Source organism: Macrobrachium rosenbergii, chromosome 22, assembly GCF_040412425.1.
Source record: "Macrobrachium rosenbergii isolate ZJJX-2024 chromosome 22, ASM4041242v1, whole genome shotgun sequence".
In the NCBI taxonomy this organism is placed as follows: Eukaryota; Metazoa; Arthropoda; class Malacostraca; order Decapoda; family Palaemonidae; genus Macrobrachium; species Macrobrachium rosenbergii.
In genome coordinates this window covers 48,016,313-48,037,057 of record NC_089762.1, presented here as the reverse complement: position 1 = coordinate 48,037,057, position 20,745 = coordinate 48,016,313, and the positions used below count along the sequence as shown (strand labels likewise).

At 36.2% G+C, this 20,745-nt stretch overlaps 2 protein-coding genes across 6 annotated transcripts; one reads left to right on the top strand and one right to left on the bottom strand.

The window, feature by feature from the left end:
* Nucleotides 1-240: 240 nt before the first annotated feature.
* LOC136850847 (uncharacterized) lies at nt 241-9,692 on the top strand. Its single transcript, XM_067124874.1, is given in 6 exon segments — nt 241-424; nt 1,673-1,917; nt 2,338-2,546; nt 4,289-4,385; nt 6,872-7,032; nt 8,858-9,692. Coding segments are annotated over 6 exon segments (1,026 nt in total). The 5' UTR covers nt 241-287; the 3' UTR covers nt 9,035-9,692.
* On the bottom strand, nt 7,198-19,801 carry LOC136850846 (U11/U12 small nuclear ribonucleoprotein 25 kDa protein-like). Of its 5 annotated transcripts, none has more exons than XM_067124869.1 (8): nt 19,594-19,710; nt 17,611-17,769; nt 17,142-17,239; nt 15,540-15,693; nt 13,362-13,583; nt 12,895-13,044; nt 12,069-12,247; nt 7,198-8,106 (listed from the first exon to the last, which is right to left on the bottom strand). In XM_067124869.1, the coding sequence occupies exons 4-8, from the start codon at nt 15,546-15,548 to the stop codon at nt 8,073-8,075; spliced, it is 594 nt and encodes a 197-aa protein (XP_066980970.1). In that variant the 5' UTR covers nt 15,549-15,693; nt 17,142-17,239; nt 17,611-17,769; nt 19,594-19,710; the 3' UTR covers nt 7,198-8,072. The 5 variants fall into 5 exon arrangements, with proteins under 5 accessions (XP_066980970.1, XP_066980971.1, XP_066980974.1 ...); XM_067124870.1 differs by lacking the exon at nt 19,594-19,710 and adding an exon at nt 19,358-19,495; XM_067124873.1 differs by lacking the exon at nt 7,198-8,106 and adding an exon at nt 10,143-10,278.
* Nucleotides 19,802-20,745: the final 944 nt, after the last annotated feature.

The following is a 20,745-nucleotide window of genomic DNA, read 5'->3' as shown; positions in this document are numbered from 1 at the left end:
CCATATTCTGACAGGATGACGAGGTTAGCCGCGCTTACATTGATGGTTATTTGTTGTTGATCTGTTTCGGCTAATTATCATGTGTGTCTTTTCTCACTATCCAGGATGTATGGTGAGAGAGAGACACCTGATACAGTACTTTGCTGAAGCAAGAAGTCTGTGATAAAATCACCATCATCGATGCAGATAATAAAAAAATGAATAAGCTCGTATTCGACGCTGCCAAAAATATTGCTCAGAGTTTATAACACTTTTTGTTTTAATTTCAGGTTGAAAGTAAAGCAGAGATGAAAACTGAAGACTTTCTAAGGACAGGAACTGCCCTGGAATTTTCAGCAGTTCTTAAACTCTACGATGAAGCTCTCAAGATAAAGGCCTCCCAGAAGAAGAGGCAAATGAAAGATGGCTTGGAGAAACTCGACAAGTAAGCAGATTTTGATTTGGTGTGAGTGAATAGTATATACAGTATACTTTATTTTATATTTACTTGTACAGTATATGCTTTATGAATGACCTTGACAGTTGTGGAGGGTTGACCTGCAGCTTTACTTATTATAAATACAGGCTACTGACAGTAATAAGTATTTGTAATTGTCTGCCTGTACAATGTTTAACTTCAGAATGCTAATGCTTATTGCCTCACTTTTTTCATTATTCATTACATTTGTTTGTCTTGAATGATTACTGTACTGCTGTACCTTATTTCATAAATTGGGTAGTGAGCATTTAGTAACATTAGTAATGTCGAGTTAATTTGTTATAATCCAGAGGGATATATATATTTAGGAATTCATTGTAGAAAAAACAAGTAGAATATGCGTCCGAAGTTTCTTCGGTGCAATCGAGTTTTCTGTACAGCGTATAATGCTTTATGAGCTGTAGCCCATGAAACTTTCAACCACAGCCCAGTGGTGGCCTGTCCTATAGTGTTGCCAGATGCATGATCATGGCTAAATTTAACCTTGAATAAAATAAAAACTACTGAGGCTAGAGGGCTGCAATTTGTTATGCTTGATGATTGTAGGGTGGATGATCAACATACCAATTTACAGCCCTCTAGCCTCAGTAGTTTTTAAGGTATGAGGGTGGACAGAAAAAGTGCGGACAGACAGACAGACAAAGCCATCTCAGTAGTTTTCTGTTACAGAACTAAAAATGAGTAAAATGAAAAATTAAATAAAAATAGATGCCTTAAAATTATTACAGTAGAGTACATGGAAATATAGTACAGTATGAAATAGAATTCCAGTGAAAAACTGGATTTGAATAGATCCTCTAACTTTAAATTGGAATAAATAATTTTAAAAGTTATGACAATTTGTGATTCTTCTAAGCCTTTGCTGACATTAGGTAGGTTCTAGTAGCTTAAGATGGGTTAGGTTAGCTGTTGCACTTGAGGTTATATGAAATATTGTACCTTATGGTATTTTCAGTAATTATAAATCATGGGTAGCATTCCATAACTTGCAAGTATGTTTGCATATAAATTAAATATCACAGGCACTATATACTGTATAATGATTATTCCATATTTGATAGGAAGGTATGCATAGTATATTTTGGAGTGCATACTTGCAACAGATTGTAGTATTGGCTTTCATTGCACTGACATTTTTAGTCAGAGATGAGATGTTTAAAGACAAACACCTGTATTCATCATGACCTTTTGCAGATGGTATCAGGAAGAACTTGGTGAGCTGGCAATGTCAAGATCACCACCACATATAACAAAGGAAGAGTTAGTGCAACTTGTGAAGTGGAAACTCTCTCGTGGGAAGTTTCGACCTCGCTTAGTGCAGCTGGCTGGTTCTAATAGTGAAGAACTTGTGAAGACTGCCTCTGAGAAGGGAATTCAGCTAGCATTAAAAGATGAGGTCAAAGATGCTATTCAGTGAATTAGGTGAGTTTTGGTTCCAAGTCATACACTCATTTTCTTTGTCATACGATTTCGAGAATTTTTCTAAACTTAATTCTTCTTTTAATAGGAGCAGAAAAATGCTGATATAAAAAGTTCATTTTTGAAGTGAATTGCAGAGAAAATATATTGACCCTTATATTCCATGAGGCAATGATCTTGCTTTTACTATCAGAAAACATAGTTGTCATAATTGTGGTGTCCTTTACCCGAGTTTCTAATGTATTGGACAGTACTTTGGTTTTTTTGATATCCATCATGACTCCTCACTCTGAAAATCAAATTACTTCACTTGCTCTTGCTTACTTATTTTAGAATATTTTGTCTTTGTTCATGCACCCATTTTTTTGAAGAATGGTAGTGATGCATATCTATTCTATAAGTTTATAATATTTTAATTATTGATAATTCATAATTTACAGTTGTCCTCAAAGGAATAGGACCTGCAACTGCTTCAGGAGTTCTTGCTGCCTGTGTTCCAGAAAAATGCTGTTTCTTTGCTGACGAAGTAGCAAATGCCATTCCAGCCTTGGCTACGCTGAAGTATGATGTTAAGGAGTACATGTTCCTCAATCAGAATATGGTAGAATGTGCACTTCGCCTTAATAAGGAACTTGTGAAAGGAGATGAAGTAAGATAAATTTGTACACCTGGTTGATTCTCTGTTGCTGTGCTCTGAAAGTTCTTGTATTCAAATTGTTACTTAATATTTGTTGTTCAGTTATGGTTACTTGTTTTGTACAGTACTTTCTTTATTACATACAAGTCCATTCATGGTACATTGAAAATAATTTTACATACTTAATTTGAAGTGGGGTGAAATTCCAAATTGATAGAACTTATGGTGTGGTATTAGCAACGCTTTGTGAATGGAACTGAGCCACCCTAAAACTTGATTAACATAGGTACTTGGAAAGAATTTGAAAAAAATTTCTCATTATTGACATTCTTGTATCAGGGTTAGACATCACTTCATATTAGTTCTCTCAATTCTCCTCATCCTGAATGCTTTTATTGTCGTTTATTTTCTCCATTATCTTTGTTTGTCATGTACTGATGTGTACACTTCCCATTATGATGTTTCCATATATTCTGAAAAGCATCTCAATGACTGGTCCTCCTGATGCCTTTAATTAATTTGTCTTTTACCTGATCGTTTTTCATGATTACAGGATATTTTTATATTTTCAAAGTATTGGCTGCATTGTTCCATTAGTTCTTTATAATCTAAATACAGTATATTGAGCTCCATTTCCATTTCTTCTGTTTTCTCCAGCCCCCTTCCTACTGCAGATAACCTTATTCTTCAGTCAACAATGCTAGGGTTCTGATTTCTGCATATATCATCCTTCTTACTTTTGTCACTGAGTGAGTCTTTCTTCTCCTCTATAATTATATACATTATATTTTAACCAGGTGACAGTTTTGCATTTTTTGACCCTCAAGGTTTTGCTAAAGATTGGTTTTTAAAAGAGGTTAAAAATTAAAATGCCTATCTATGTGTTGTCCTAGGAGAAGAGACCAAAATGAATGGATGGTAAAAAAATTAAGGTAATGCAATGCAGAGGAGGTCTTATCTATACACATCTCTGTCCTCTGCCAGATCATGAACACTTCTTTTTTCCAGCTGACTGTATTACCAACATGTCAGTCTCTCTCTCTCTCTCTCTCTCTCTCTCTCTCTCTCTAGGTGCTTGAATCTGGTCTAATCCTCTCTTTTCCAATATAATGGATAATGATCCAATCTCTCACATAAAGTTGTTGCAACCTTCCAGCATTCACTTGGAAAAGGAAGAATTCCTCATATGTAGCCCTGAAGACAAAAAACGGGTGAGCCCAGAAACTTCTGGGACATGAGTAGTGTATAGGCATATGCTTGATTAATGGGTTTCTGTGGAAAACAGTTATAAAAACATTATGCACAGCTTCCTATGTCTTTAGTTCTGGTAGAATTTCAGTACATATTCTCCCTGCTGATTTTTTTCTTTGATTCCATTTCCTTGTCAAAATCAACCATGCTTACTCAGACAATGCCGGTAAGCTTCTTTCCAAAAATTCTCTCTCATCTTCTGGTCCTTCAGTTTGTTGTATATTCATGTACCATCATAGAATCAGCTTAATCTTCATTAAGCTTTCGATCAATGTTTCTACTTTTTCACATTTGCCATTTTATTTGTGACTAGTATGATAACTTGATACAGTACCGTCTTGTCTCACTTCCCCTAGGCCAAAATATTTTATTTTGTTCTTGGCTCTCCCTAATAAAAAAAAAAAAAAGTTTTTGATCTTTTATGATTGTCTTATTTCTGAGAGAGCGAGAGAAAAAAAAAAAGACAGTGCTAGACCTTACTTACTCAGTATTTTACATTTCAGAACAAAAATGCAGCAGCAGACTGGACCCCACACAAAGCTGAATTAGCTGTATGGACACACAGTATTATCGAACAGGGCAAGCCTGAACTTCTCGCAGGTATAACTGAAGCTCGTGAAGGAGGTAGTGCCAATCCAAAGAGAAGAAAACTAGAATAGAAAATAGGGCAAAAGGGCAGCTAGTAATTAGAATAAGTAGGATTTTTTTTTTTTTTTTTTTTTTTTTTTGAAAACTATATTAAGGAATTTCTTATTTACAGTTTCTTTAGTAACACTGAGAAAAGGTTTTGGAAAAAACCTTCAAAGACAGATTTTTATTATTTTTGTATTGATAAATTTTCACAAATAGAAGGTATGATACTTTACATATTTTACTTTTGGTCAGATAGGTAAGTTTTGTGTGAATACCATGAAATCTGACCTCGAAAGGAAATGAAAAAAATTTTAGTTGTTAACTCTACTGGAAATATAACTTTCCAATAGTAAAATTTCTTTCATTATTTAATGATCTTGAAACTTCATAGCAGATGAATAACTGTCTACAGAACACTGCAGCTTCTCACAATTTATTGAAATTAAATTAGCTCTAATTTGTATAAAAGCATGCCTTTCTTGAAACAACCAAAGTTGGCAGGAAAAAGAATAGGCATTTGACTTGTTAAAAATACAGTTTATCCTGATTTTGTGAGTAAACCTGTAGATTGTCACAAATTTATGTGCCCATCTTAACCATTTTAATTTTTTTTTTTTTTTTAATGCAGAATGAACATATTTTGTTTTGGCTTTATTGGTAGTTCACCAATATTCTTTCCTGGTACAAACTTTGGCTGTGCCCAGTATGTTTACAGGTTTTGAGTGTGTGTGAGATTGTGTTTATGTATTAATTTAGCATAGCATACAATAATTAGCGTAGAGGGAGTTGCTATAGACAGTATTTCCTTTCCTTATGTTCAGCAGATAATATTCAGTCATGGTTTCAGAAACCATGTAGATTAGATAACCAAGGTATCTGTAGCTGTCCTTTTTGGGTACTTTATCCAGACAAACTAAATGTATGTTGGCTTTAGTTGAAGTTATACCATAGTTAATGGTTTGACAGTTTTTGGTGGTAACAACAAACAGTAATATTAGGAAACCTCCCAGCCCTTGTATTTGATTACCCTTCTTCCATGAAGTATGATGATGAACAAGTGTAGTAGGGAAAGGGGACTTCCCTTGGTAGGGTTAATCTCTTCCAGATGTAATGGCTACTTCACTTGTTTTAAATATATAATCATCAAACTATTAAATGGATTGGTTTGGCATGATCTGAATAAAAAAAAGCTTAATATATGGAGTACTGAAATCCTTTTAAATTTTGTTCTGAGTTAAAGTAAAATCAAACTGCCCCAAGCTGTTGAGGGAATAGATCCAACATATAGTATAAAATATTTTATTTACAAAAGTAAGATTTTAAATAGTTTAATGCCTCTTACAAACAAACCACTGTTTTAACAAAAGTAGTTCATCCAGCCTCAGTGGTCAAACTTAAACTGGAATTCCCAGTCTCACAGTTGTATGCTAGTGAGAGAGGTCCACATGGGAATTCCTTTCTTTCTCACTGAGGGTGCATTCAGAGCCTCTTATTCTACTCTACCTGCGGTGCAAGGTGGTTCTAAAGTCAGTCAATGAGGAGGGAGGAACAGCACTGCTTGGAAAGCAACACACTTTATGCAGTACAAACACTTGTTTTAACAGACAAACTATAGATGGTACTGAGATTCTTTGCCATGTTGTTTCAGGCCCAGCTGTATTGCTCTGACCCTTTTTTTAATCCAATCTGATCTCTTCGCCCATGGCTGTCCAAATTCCCTGTCGACTTTGCACCAGGTCTCACCAGAAAAATCAAAAAGTGCCACTCGGCTTTACTCTCATTAAAGCGGGCTACACACGATCAAGTAAACTTGACAAGTATGCTTGATCAAGTGACTTGTTCAAGCAAACTGGACCGTCTGTATGGTGAGACTTGATCAAGTATTAGACTTGACAAGTCGCTTTAGGCATGATTGAATTTGAATCATGTCGTCAAGTCAAGTCTTGACTTGTTCAAGTCAACTGGACCGTGTGTACCAAAGACTTGATCAAAGTTGAGGGTGTCAAGTTTATGGTTTAATTAATATAATATTCCATTTAATTCCATTAAAAAAATATATATATTTTTCAGGTTAATACTAAATGTATGCCGAATAAAAATTTGTGTACAATTTGTGTAAAAATTTGAATACATTGAAAAGGCCGTGATTATGAAATATTTTTCCTGAAAATAGCAACATCTGGCATCCGTATAGCTTGCTTTTCACGGCTAGTTGTGGCGTAGTCTTCATCACTAAATGAAGTGCTGTGTGATTGAAAAATGGCAGATCGTGAGTTGCTCCAAGATTTTATTAAAGAATACGAAAACCATTCATGTCTTTGGCAATGTAAATCTCCAGATTATCACAATAAACAGAAAAGAGAAGCTGCTAACAGCATTTTGCTAAGCAAATTGAAACTTATCGATAAGAATGCCACTAAAGATACAGTTCTCAAGAAAATTAATGCCCTCAGGACTAATTACCGAAAGGAAAAGAAGAAAATTTCCCAATCTTCAATCAGGTGCCGGAGCCGACGCTGTTTACACACCCCCTCTGTGGTATTATCCCCTACTTCAATTCCTAGATGACCTGGAAACGCCTCGACGTTCGACATCCAACTTCGATGACCCACAGGTTAGTATATTTATAATTTCACTATTTTTTATATTTATAATGTTGTTATTTTCCACATTATATACTTAGAGATCGATTTCTGAACCTTAAATTGCACAGGTTGTCCTGTTTAGGTTCACTAGTTTTTACATGAGTTGTACAGTATAGGTATATGTAGAGAAACAATTTCTTATTTTTTCCATCTTTAATGTTATGAGAATACCATCGACAATACACATTTATGATAGGTAGACAGCAATATTAATATGCACTAATGATGGAGTTAATACACAAATCTTTGTTGCCAAGGCACTTGGCCTTCATTATTGAAATACTCCATGAACTCTCTTCTGACTTGCTTGGCATTTGAAGGTAGATTACTGGAAACATGAGAATTTAGTAATGGGACCATGCGTGAATTATCTGAGGTTAGTCCAGGATTGACTAGGCCGTTTTCTAAGTCCTCGAAGCTACAGAATCAGGTGGTGCATAGGATATAGTACTATTTGACATCAAATAATTATGCAATGCTACAGTTGCCTTCACCACTTCATCGATATATTCTAACTTTATGTTGATGGCTGTGTGAAAAATTCTAAAACGTGCTGCTAATATACCAAAACGTTCTCAACTATCCCGCGGGCTCTAGATACTCGGTAATTGTATACCTTTTCTCGATACAATTTAAATCACACTGTTGGAATGGTTTCAACATATCTGTTCTTAACGGGAAGGCATTGTCACCAAGAAATACATACGGCAATGTGCGTGTGCTGTTGTCAACAGTTCGTTCTTTTGGAATGTGAAGCTCATTTGCGTCTAGTTTCCTCATGAAACTTGTATTCCTAAGAACACCCCGTCTGACACTTTGCCATTCGTCCCAAAATCAAACGCTATAAATTTATAGGTTGCATCTGCAATAGCTAGGAGTACCATGCTATGCGTTCGCTTATAATTATAGAAGAATGAGCCACTTCCTGCTGGGGGGATGATCTCCACATGTTTACCGTCCAGACAGCCGAGGCAATGTGGGAAATTCCACTTCCTCTCAAACTCCCTTGCTATAGCAATCCAATTACGTTCACTTTGTGGCACCTGAAAAATGTTTAAATAATTAACACATTAATACATTCGGTCAATATTGAAAAGTGCCACCACAGCTAATACGAGTTTTCTGATATGTTTATTGAACAGATTTTTTAATTCTAAGGCACTTTTCTTCTATGGCATTTCCGTCGGAAATCAGCCTTTAATGAGATATAGCCACTTTTAATGTAGTGTGCACTGTATAATTTACGTCATGTTGAATATTGCAAAATTACGTAATATACGATAGAGCAATGAAACATGCATTTTCTTTTATTTTAAACAATTCTAAGACACTTTTCTTCTATAGCATTTCGTCGTGAAATCAGCCGTTTATGAGATATACGAAGTTTAATTATAATGCTAATCTGCTATTTTAGCCAGTTAGGCCTATATAGCTATTTCCTTGGAAGAACAGTAACACCTATTGGAGTTATCTCTTAACCAGGGGGGCGAAGCCCCCCAGGGAACCCCCTTATCTTATCACTTAGCCAGGGGCAAAGCCCCCCTTTGACCCCCCCTAACCTAATCTAACCTAAACCTAACCTAACCTAGCATTAAAAGTGGGTATATCTCATAAACGGCTGATTTCCGACGGAAATGCCATAGAAGAAAAGTGTCTTAGAATTAAAAGATCTATCTATTAAACATTTCAGAAAAGTCGTATTAGCTGTGGTGGCACTTTTCAATATTAACCATATTCATATTTAATATTTAATTAATACATTCATATTTATTAATATATATGTGTCTGTTACAGGATCAAAATGAAGAACATGAAATTGGTTTGGAGGGTCTTGATGAAGACAGTGCTCCACCCTCGCCAGGAATGGAAGACACATTTCTACGTAAAGAAGATACCCCTGCAACAAAAACTTCACACAGAAACCTTGCAAGGCCAACTAAAAGAGTGCGGATAAATGTGACTCAGTGCTAGGCGCAATTGAAGACCACTTCAAGAAACCGAAACCAGCAGAAGATCGGCACGATGTTTTGGGCAAACATGTGGCTGTAAAAATGAGAGCCGTACAAGATAATATACAACGAATACTAGCCGAGAAAATAATAAGTGATGCTCTTTTATGGCAGAAATGGGCCACTTGACCATGACCCATTCGATTCAACAGCCTTCGCCTACACATTCACAGTATGATGCCCCCCAACAGTCTTTCTTCAGACCCGCAGTTCAGCCGCATCAAAGCGAACCAAGATATGCAGAATTGAAACCTCCTGATGCTTTGGATGGTAATTCCTCAAGTAATAGCAGTCTTGCATCATATGTTTCTAATTCTACGCCGTAAAAATAGTTAGGTGAACGTAATTATAGTTTCAAAGTTAATGTTCATACATGAGGTCATGGTGATAACTAAATAAATACACGAAATAAGTGCATTATTGTTGAATTTCATGCTTATTTTCTCCATTTTTACATTGTATTAAATAATGATCTATCACAAATTGAAAAGGGAATACATGAAATAGGTGTATTATCATAGCATTGGATTTTTGTTTACATTTTTCCTATGTATTACATATAATGATATATCACAAATTGAGATTAAATTAGGTACATGGAAATAAATGTTCATTATTGATATGTGTCCTTATTTCTGACCCTATTTTCTCAAGGCGTTGAATAGAAATACAGTTAAAATTTGAAGGAGTTTGTTAAATGAAGCGAGTATTATTTCTATAGATACGATGATTTGCTTACCTTCAAATAGTCAACCTTCAAAACCTCGAAAATTGCACGGCAGGTATCTGGAACTATGTAGCTCATAGCTTGTGGTGAAATTATGGTAGAGTATTTAAGATCTTCATAGCTTCTTCCAGTAGCAAGAAATCACAGTGTTGCAGTCAATCTTTCGTGGGGAGAAATTGCTTCTCTCATGTTTGTAGTGGTCTTCGCAATTAGTGGTGTTACCAGTGACAGCAGATGTAAGTATGTCGCTTCGTTCATTTGAAGGTAGTTGTGCCAATCACGTGGATAAATCTTCAACTCAGCCAATAGGTTAACATGAGAATATGTTTTCCTCTTCTTCACCCACTCTTTGCACCACTCCCGCCGGTTCTTTCTAGTTGCCTTTCGCTTGGCCACAATACAGAAAGCTGCCAAAGCAAGAGCGTCGTCTTCGTCTGCACTCGACATTGTGATTTCAACTGAAGACTTGTCAAGCATACCTGACCGTGTGGAGGCGAAGGGAAATATCACAATACTTGATGAAATACTTGATCAAGCATACTTGTCAAGTTTACTTGATCGTGTGTAGCCCGCTTTATTGGTAGTTCACCAATATTCTTTCCTGGTACAAACTTTGGCTGTGCCCAGTATGTTTACAGGTTTTGAGTGTGTGTGAGATTGTGTTTATGTATTAATTTAGCATAGCATACAATAATTAGCGTAGAGGAGTTGCTATAGACAGTATTTCCTTTCCTTATGTACAGCAGATAATATTCAGTCATGGTTTCAGAAACCATGTAGATTAGATAACCAAGGTATCTGTAGCTGTCCTTTTGGGTACTTTATCCAGACAAACTAAGTGTATGTTGGCTTTAGTTGAAGTTATACCATAGTTAATGGTTTGACAGTTTTTGTGGTAACAACAAACAGTAATATTAGGAAACCTCCCAGCCCTTGTATTTGATTACCCTTCTTCCATGAAGTATGATGATGAACAAGTGTAGTAGGGAAAGGGGACTTTCCTTGGTAGGGTTAATCTCTTCCAGATGCAATGGCTACTTCACTAGTTTTAAATATATAATCATCAAACTATTAAATGGATTGGTTTGGCATGATCTGAATAAAAAAAAAGCTTAATATATGGAATACTGAAATCCTTTTAAATTTTGTTCTGAGTTAAAATAAGCTGTTTAGGGAATAGATCCAACATATAATATAAAATATTTTATTTACAAAAGTACTAAGATTTTAAATAGTTTCATGCCTCTTACAAACAAACCACTGTTTTAGCAAAAGTAGTTCATCCAGCCTCAGTGGTCAGACTTAAACTGGAATTCCCAGTCTCACAGTTGTATGCTAGTGAGAGAGGTCCACAAGGGAAATCCTTTCTTTCTCACTAAGGGTGCATTCAGAGCCTCATATTCTACTCTACCTGTGGTGCGAGAAGGTTCTAAAGTCAATCGGGGAGGAATGGCACTGCTCAGAAAGCAACACACTTTATGCAGTACAAACACTTGTTTTAAAGACAAACTATAGATGGTACTGAGATTCTTTGCCATGTTGTTTCAGGCCCAGCTGTATTGCTCTGACCCTTTTTTTAATCCAATCTGATCTCTTCGCCCATGGCTGTCCAAATTCCCTGTCGACTTTGCACCAGGTCTCACCAGAAAAAAAGTGCCACTCGGCTTTACTCTCATTACTTAAAATGTGATAGATCAAGCGTAGTGAATGCCAAGTAGAATAAGGTACCATATAGGCTATGCTAGCTGTAGAGCAGAAACTAACACACTGGATAAATGAATATTCAAATGAGAATACACAACCAAGCTATGGACACATGCCACAAGACAAGGTACAAGAGTAATGACAGAGACCATTTCATTCTTAAGTACAGATATAAAGATGGCTACTATATAAACAGTGTAAATCTTGTCTCAAAAAGACTGCTGAGTTCTCAAAGGATGAAGGCAATAAAAAATGGAAACTAATCTGATGAGCATGACAGAAGAATATGTACTCTGGCTGCATACCTAGTGATACACAAGGGCCTGAGCACAGTGCAAGTGAGAAAAAGGACCATCAGTGCTTCAGCTTATTAATCAACCACTGTGAGGCAGGCTGGATATCTAAGCTTGGACTGATCATGAGGCAATGGAAGCAACTTTTGTTAAAACTTTGGTTTGGACTCGTGAACATGCATCACATAATACATTATCACCACACCATTTTCTTCACATCGGAAAGTACAGAAGTTGATACATAAATCTACAACAAACTTTAGACACTGGACCTTTTACTTATTCTCTGCCTATCCCTTCGTTTCTTCAAGAAAGTCAGAGATGACTTGTTTCTGATACCATATTCCAAAAGTTTGCAGTTGTTGTTGGTTAATTTCTCTTTGTCAAAGCATAGCCAATAAGTCTTCCATATGTAACGCCAACTAATTTTTTTCTTGAGTCCTTTCCTATTCTGAAAGGAAAAATAAAACAGGTTTTCAGTCTATTTGTAACACGCAAGCTTCAAACAAAAATTCAGTTTTAGCATTATATTTTCAAGATTAGAAAATGACAACCCTTACTAACAAAAGTAACGATGGGTTTCCTTTTATGGAGTTGAACATGTAATGCAATGATTTCACCCTCCAATACTTGGTGTTCTTTTTGCCCGAGATCCCATCAAGTCTGCATTTATAGTGCTCTTTTTTAGTGAACTTACCTATTCCTACTATCCCTTTATCTTGACAACTCATTCCTAATTTATGGAGAACTTACATTTATACAAGATATATGCAGTATGCTCTTACACTCAACCCATCCAATCTTCTCTGGGCTTGCAACCAGATGAGGACAGGTTATTAACTGGCAATTTTTATGAGGAAAAAAGTGTAGTATACTGCACTGCTGATGCGTAAAGAAGGAAAATAAAGTGTAAAAAATATGCCAGACTACTCAGTATATGAGTTATGGGACAGTGCCTTACCTAGAGTAATGGGTACCACACCAGAATGTCTAGTCTGTCTTAAAAGGACTATACATTATTTCTAGTTGTACCCTTCAACAGTCGGCTGGTGCCATGGCCAACCTTGTATAATGAATTTAATTTCCTAGAACACTTACCAACCACAATGCAACATGATGTTTCAGTGCAACTTTTAATTCATGTACAGTTGCTTCACGTGGTACAACAACATTCCAATATCCACCATCAGCTTTCTTTATAAACACTTTCATCGCCTGACCATGTTCCAAGTCTATTAAAGCTTGTACCTGAAGAATAAGGAATTGAAAATTACCAATAACAAACATTCCTTTTCTGGTGAAATGCAGATCTATAAACTACTTATTCTTCTAGTTTTAAATGTTAGATGCCTGTAAAATCATTTGCACGAAGTAACTATAGTTATGAATAACTACAAGTTTTAAATGTTTTGAGAAAATGTTATAAAATCAATAAAATTTCAATTTTATGAACCTGCTCATTTTACATGTAACACATCACATGAAGTAAACTGAAGAAGAGAATAACGAAGCATTTTTCAAGGCAAAAGAGAATCAAAGATAAAGACATTAACAGAATTACTAACTTCCTCAAGTGTTACTTGTGGATGCAAATCACTTAGCACAGTGTCTCCCTGAAGAAGCTTTGCAAGGGCACCCTGAAAGAAGGCTTTCAGCTCGGCATGGGACAGGGCTGAAGATGTATCCTCTATATCTTTGTTTATATCTTTGATGGGATTTTCTGCTGCTTTTGGAGATGAGCCACCATCACCGCACTCCATACTACCCTCAGAAGACTTGGCTACTTCCTACAATTAAAATTGTTGTGTTAATGAATCTTGCTTCATTATTCATGTTATGTCTTTTCACACAGCAAACATGGAAAGCAGCCCTTTATCGACTGCACAACACACCACCAGACCAACGCCCTGTATGAGGGTAGTGCCGTCAGTGCACCTCATGCGGTGCACTGTACGCATTACTTAAGGTTCTTTGCAGCGTCCCTTCGGCCCCTAGCTACAACCCCTTTCATTCCTTTTACTGTACCTCCATTCATTTTCTCTCTTCCATCTTACTTTCCACCCTCTTCTAACAATCATCTCAAAGTACAACTGTAAGGTTTTCCTCCTGTTACACCTCTGTAACCTTTCTCTGAATTTTCCTTTCACCACTGAATAACCTCATAGGTCCCAGTGCTTGGCCCTCGGCCTAAATTGTATATTCTGTTCTACCAAACCAACATGCCATAAAAAGCTCTTACTTCAGTACCAGCCAGCCAGGGGATCAAATGTCTGGCTGCTGTTCCAGCTGTCATCAATCAAACGGAATTTTCCTACTGAAAAAAACTAATCTTTCCAAGATGAGGGTGCAGCTCCCCATCTCCACCTATTTAAAACTTATGAATAACTTGACACATTAACTCCCAACAAATAAGAATATTTACAACTGACAATTCACGAAGAGGGCAAACAGCATAGGTAACATAAAATTCCCCTTTAGCACCCCACAACTGCAAATTCACTTGACAAGTCTCCATTTGTTTTATTCGTGAGTAGTTTCAATTAATTTCATGTATTCAAAGGGAATACCACAGTGACAAAAGCATTTCCTTTTCAACAAGAATACCACAATGACTTATCTTCCCTAAAACTGGTCTGTGAAAACTGTGAAATGCCTTCTTATAATAACAGTAATCAACACAAGGGGACTTTGAAATTCCATACACTGCTGTACAATGCATCTGACGACAAATATTTGGTCTGTGCAACTCATGCCTTTTCTATAAGCCGCTTGCATCTCATAGCCTTTTATCAATTTCTTTTTCCAGCCTACTGACAATGAATATACAAAATAATTTCATTGAAAATGATGAAGATGCAAAACTGACTTCCAATTCCTAATCATCAGGGTTTGTTTCATCATTACATATTCTGTACAAGTCTCTGCATTATCCCATCATTGCCTGGTGCTCTCCATTTCATAAGTTTCTCTGCTTGTCTGGCCTTATACGTCTAAGGTAACAGAACACCTTCTGGAGTCTTATAACCTTGTACCTGTCTGATTGCCAGACTAAACTCATAAGGTCATTGCTCCAGTTTTAGCATCTACGTCCCTTTCCACTGTCAAAATCTCTTCAACAGGTGGAATGGGTCCATTCTATATCCTGGTAAAATGATCTTTCCAACTATTCTTTATATCTACCTCCCGTTAAAAGATTTTAAGTTCTATTCTTTACTGGTATTTCCTTACAAGTTTCGACTCTCCCTGTCAGCTTATTCACACACTGATATGCAATTCTCTAGTTCTTTCCATTTATCTTAATTTAAGTGTGTGCGGCTTTCCCATCAAAGTTGAAAATGTCATTCCATTGTCCAAAAACATTTTCCCCTCTCAATTTACTTGGTTCCTGTAAGAGCACGTACAGTATTTCACATTTATGATTTCAAAAAAATTCTGCATGTTGACCTATTGTATCAGCTTATAGTAAACTTGTTACATTCCAGTTCTCTATTTTCTATAGAACAAGTTGAAGGCTAATAGAGCTGCTTTCCCAGTATTATGATATTCTTCACACCCTCTGCTTATCAGAGATTTCCATGGGACTGAGGGCCATTGCTAGAAAGAACCAACCCCCCCCAATGTTATTCTGAAATTCACTCCCCAAACCTGACTGTTTTTCTAGGTTCTAAGTAAGTTTTGGGGATTTTAGAAAATGTTTTCTCTTGATATTGCAAATAACAGAATACAGTATAGTAATAATTTACCTCACTCATCTTTAGAGCCTACAATGAGAATTCTTCTCCCAGGTTCTTCCTTAAATCCAAGCTCAAGCCTGTCAACATTCCACTTTTCTCCAGCCTCACTCCGTGATGCCCACAGATACAATATTCCAGTCTTCTTGGTTCCTTTAACTGGTACCTAGGGATAAAAAAACATGAAGACATTATTTCAACCACTGGTCTCTTAATGCTGTAAATTAACTCAACTAGTTTAACCACATCTGTGAGGCACCATGGCTGGTCCCAGAGTTTTGTTCTTAAATGATTCAATTACTGTACAGTGTACCTGTAATTATTTCCAGAAAGTAGTGGAATGGTAGAATATTCAGTTTGAAGACAAAATGGCAAAATAACAATAAAGTAGAGCACTGTTATAAATGTCATTACATTACTCTGCAGCTGGCAGTTAAATGACAAATGCAGAACTTGGTAAGCTACCCATTACTTCCATTGACTTTTTAAAGCTCAGCCAAAATTCAATTCTGATCCCCTTACAAAGAGGTCTATAAATTTTGCTGCATATACCAGCTGTACAGGGCAGCACCAATGTCCTCATGAGTGGCCTTCATTAACTTCAGAGCTTTTTAGATTTAGTATCCTTGCCACCTAAGACTTCAGACAAAAACTAGAAGCTATAACTTCATGTTTTCATAATGCTGTATCCTTTAGTCTCTCAATCATGTAGTCCTCCCATATGGCAAGAATAATTACCCCTTCTTCACAACTGTCTACCATTTTTTTATTTTTCCCATGCACTGAGCAACGGTGGACAGTCATAACTTATTACATCTACAACTGGGTATTAAGCACAAGAAATCAAGCAGGGATATTATAATAACTGGATTTAGTTCTGCCAAGCTTAATATATTGTTTATTGGAAGCTGAATAATATATAATGAGATTCATTCCTTCACAGTACAATTACAAAATCCCCATGACAGGTATGGTTACATATGTCCAGTTGCATGCACATTTTACAGAATCTGTTTCTATCTATTCAATATGATTAAAATAATTTGGATTTATATTTATTGATGCTGTATATGCCACTTATCAACAGACAGGCAATAGCTCATAGTAATATTGTACAGTGTCACCAAAATAATGCTGATTAAAAAGACAATTATTAGAACAAGTATCTAATGTTGAAACAAAAAATAAATCCCAGCAGCAGCGTTCATGTGAAGTCTGTGGCTGGAGGGGAACTTGCCCATTCATAGGGTGTGTGATCACAGATGAACCTAATGGTACTGTACATGTTCTCATATACTTTAAGTCTACTAAAGTAAGTGTTATCTATGAAAGAATTCAGACAATATAGCTAGCATAAGTAAAACAAAATGAGTGCAGAGTCTGGAAGTGCATCGAAGTTTACTCAGCATGCAGTACTGTATTATGCAAGTATACAATTCTTTGCTAGGTAAAAGGAAGCCGACTTACAAAATGTTAACATCCCATATAAGTATATACACTCTAGACAATGTCCTTTTTTGACATCTGTATGGATTCAGCAAGCGGTCTGTATCTGTCTTTCTAATAGCTGGATGCACCACTAAAACTAAAGAAAAACACAGTAACACCACTCACCTGAAACTGAGCTTCCGTTCCAGTACAAAAGTTATTTTCATTATCACCCAAGTCTAACTTCCCTTCCCTAATGGGCTCTCCCATTAAATGAGCAATACCTGCAAGGAAATGTCAATGGTTGTTAGAGCTTTATGACTTAATTTATGAAATAATAATCATCCATCCCTGTGAAGACTGGAATGCAAAAAAATCCATTAATGATGGCTCATAAAAAGGGAATAAGTCTTAAATGACTACTAATGACGTTTAACTCACTCAAATATGTATCTCTGGAATGAAAATGTTATTCCCAAAAGCACAAAGTAGATACTCATTTACCATCAATAAAATATCTATTTTTCTCTTCTCAGATAAAAAGTAATTAAGTCATTTTGTGCCTTCTTGTAACTGGTTAAAAGCATCTTACTATTCAAGATACAACAATGGTAAGTAGCAAAATTCCAGTCTAAGATCAATACTATCATCTCACCTCTATGCTCTCTCAGTATCCTTAGACTCTCTTTATAATATTCTGAGGACCTCAAACCGTCTTGGATGCGATTCTTGAAGTAATATGCACTTCCAATTACCAAAACCCCACCAATTGATGCTGCTTTTGCAAGAGAGGGTAAACTCATCATTTCAAAGCCTGAAAAAGTTAATGAAAACTGTGAATTACCTATTCCAGCCATATGTTTAATGTCATTAAAGTTGACAAAAAAAAAAACTTAACGAATACATTCTTGTTATCTGGTTATTTGCTGTCAAAAAGCTCCTAGCAGTTTTAACATGGTCAAAATTCATGTCAATCATTTCCAAGTATGACTATGAGAGATGCTTACGTTATGTGTGGTAAGCATCAGTTTAAATGACCCAGAATAAAATATTGTACTGTGCTTAATAAAATACAAATACCGTATATAAAATAACTATAAAACCCCAAAGCAGGCAAAGGCCAACTATTGAATGATAATTCTCATATTTACACATAATATTTACTTGAAACTACAGTACACTAATACAGGTTAGCCTTAACCAATTCATTTTTATCAATGATAAAAATGTATGAATCTTTAAATGAGTTAATTTTTTTCCATATGTAACTTGAAAGTCAAAATGCAATAATACATAAACAGTACTTTATAAAGAAACCTGAAATAAATATCTCACATTTTTTAAGTAATCTGTGATTTTCTTAAGTATACAAACCAAACCATTTCATGTGGAAATATTCCTCAGCACAAGCAAGAACCAGCTGCTGAAACTTGGTAACAAGGCAATTAATAGGTGGTAAGCTTGGAACACCCTACTCAATGAAGTAACAGATTGTGCAGGAGGCAAAACAGTCTCAGTCTATACCATTGAAAAAGAGGGAAGAATCAGCAGTGGAAGAGTAAATACCAAAATAACAGCTATAAAACTATAAGGGATTGGGAATTTGACAAGAACAACTTTGTGCCTTTTACCTGTTTATTTCCCACCCTCAAGGTAAGTAGTTTGCCCTGTGCAATTCTTGAGGGGTTAAAACTGAAGACTACTACTGCGCCCCTCTGGTTCGATAACTACCAACTCACGTGCAAAGTGGGTGCCATGTTTAGTACCAGCCCCTTGGCGATGAATGTAAAAACAGAAATACAAGGCAGCAAATATCATAATCATAAAAAAAGGCAATAAATATATCAGTCTGCAACTAGCGGGCACCAGGCTGCAGTAGTAATCCCCAGTTCTACCCTTAGGGGGAGGCATGAGATGCCCCCTTGCTTGTTATGACCAAATGTACAAGGTTAGGTTGAGATGAATCTCTGTATATCACCGTTATGATTTATGGCGTTCAAGTCCTGTTAGGATGAAAGGGTGCCCAGGGGGGGCTCTGCACCCCAGCCAGATAAAGACTGGACACCCTAGGTTAGGTTAAGTTAGGGAAGGTGAGCTTTAAAGGCATTCCTGAATTTCATAATGTAGGATCATAAACTGTTGAGTCGTAGGGTTAATGTGCATGAACTAGGTCTCTTTTTTAAATAATGTAATAAATGTGCATGAACTACGTCTCTTTTTTAAATAATAATGTAATTTTGCGCATTTTCTATTTGGTAATTCTACAGAAAAGCTCTGTAGGAAGCCGTGTTTAATACTACCCCCTTGGGGATGAACGTAAACCATAAACATAAGGGAGTAAATTTCTCAAATTATCTCTGTAAATTTCTCAAATTATCTCACCTGCGATGCATTATACACACCTCTTTCTATATTATCCAGTCCAAGACATTTTATTAATGAATGATATCTTCGTGCGGCGCTCTTCTGTAGCAAAAACAAAACACACTCTCCTAAAAAACGTATGGTAACCAAGGTATCCTTATCAGGCTCAAAATGAATGCCGATCGGCAATACCTGTAAGCGTAATTCTACTTGTAATTTCCAGAAGTTACGTTTTATCTCGGCATTCATACCTATAACGAAAAATGGCACTTACAATAACTATTAAGAAGGCATCGTCTTTTAGGTCAGAAGGTTGTCGAATCGAAAGCAGTTGTGGTTGTAGTAGTAAATGGAGGGTCAATCTTTTAAACGGCTCCTCGGCTCGTCCTAGTTCACATAATGATGATGTTGTTTTACCAAGAAGGCCTTATGTCAGCACGGGCCCTTGTTCATAGAGCAGTTCGTAATGATGATAATTTACTGGAACTGATCATGAGTAGAAGCCTGCACGTCCACAAATATTAGCAGAATGGGGATTGTTATAACATCTGTTTTGTGTAGTGGCAATTCTAGCGTCGATATCAACGTTTTTATTACTTTTTATACCCATAAATGAAGTTAACAGATTTTTATTCAAAACGAGTCGAGATGAGAACATTTCCTTTCTCTATGACCTTTGTACTAAAGGATGGAAGGAAATATCGTTAAATTTAGCATCCATCACGCATCTGGAATCCGATAAAGTAACAAAAATGCGTTTTGATTTTTCCTACACCAAGATAGTACTGTAAGTGTTATTGATATTCGACTGTTAACTATTAGCTTTGAAGCTGATGTTTGCAGAAGATACAGCACTGACAGGGGATAGTGATGAGAAACTGCAGATACTAATAAAATAGATGAAGGAACCGTACGGTTGGGAAAAGTAAATAGAACTTTTATTATACTGTGTGACGGTAGGCGAAACAAGGAAGGTAGCAAACTGTGTGCAGAAGATAGGAAGGAATATTGGAATGTCTTTGTAAGATAAGGTTGGAATGCGTGAAGTGAATGTTGAGCCAAATTTCATTTAAGATTGTAGGTCGTGTTTTTAGAGGTTATTAGGATTTATTGTTGGTGTGATTTTGGCATCTGTTATTTTAAGACAACATTTTTCCAGTTGCTTATTCTTTTTCTTCTCAAATTCGAAGTTTTAGAAGAAAATTAGTACTGTGCTGTTGTTCCAGCTGTTTCTTCCATAACTGCACAGCTGTCAACAGAATAAAAGTAATTTTATAGTCAGATTTCAAATTGTTTATAAAGGCAGGAAAGGCTATACAGGTTAAGAAAATAAAAGAAATTGAATGGTTTATGTTCTGTTGGGAAGATGGATACTGAGGGCTCCCCACGCCACGGTCCTGGTCTGAGTTCGTTCGTTTGAGTGTTG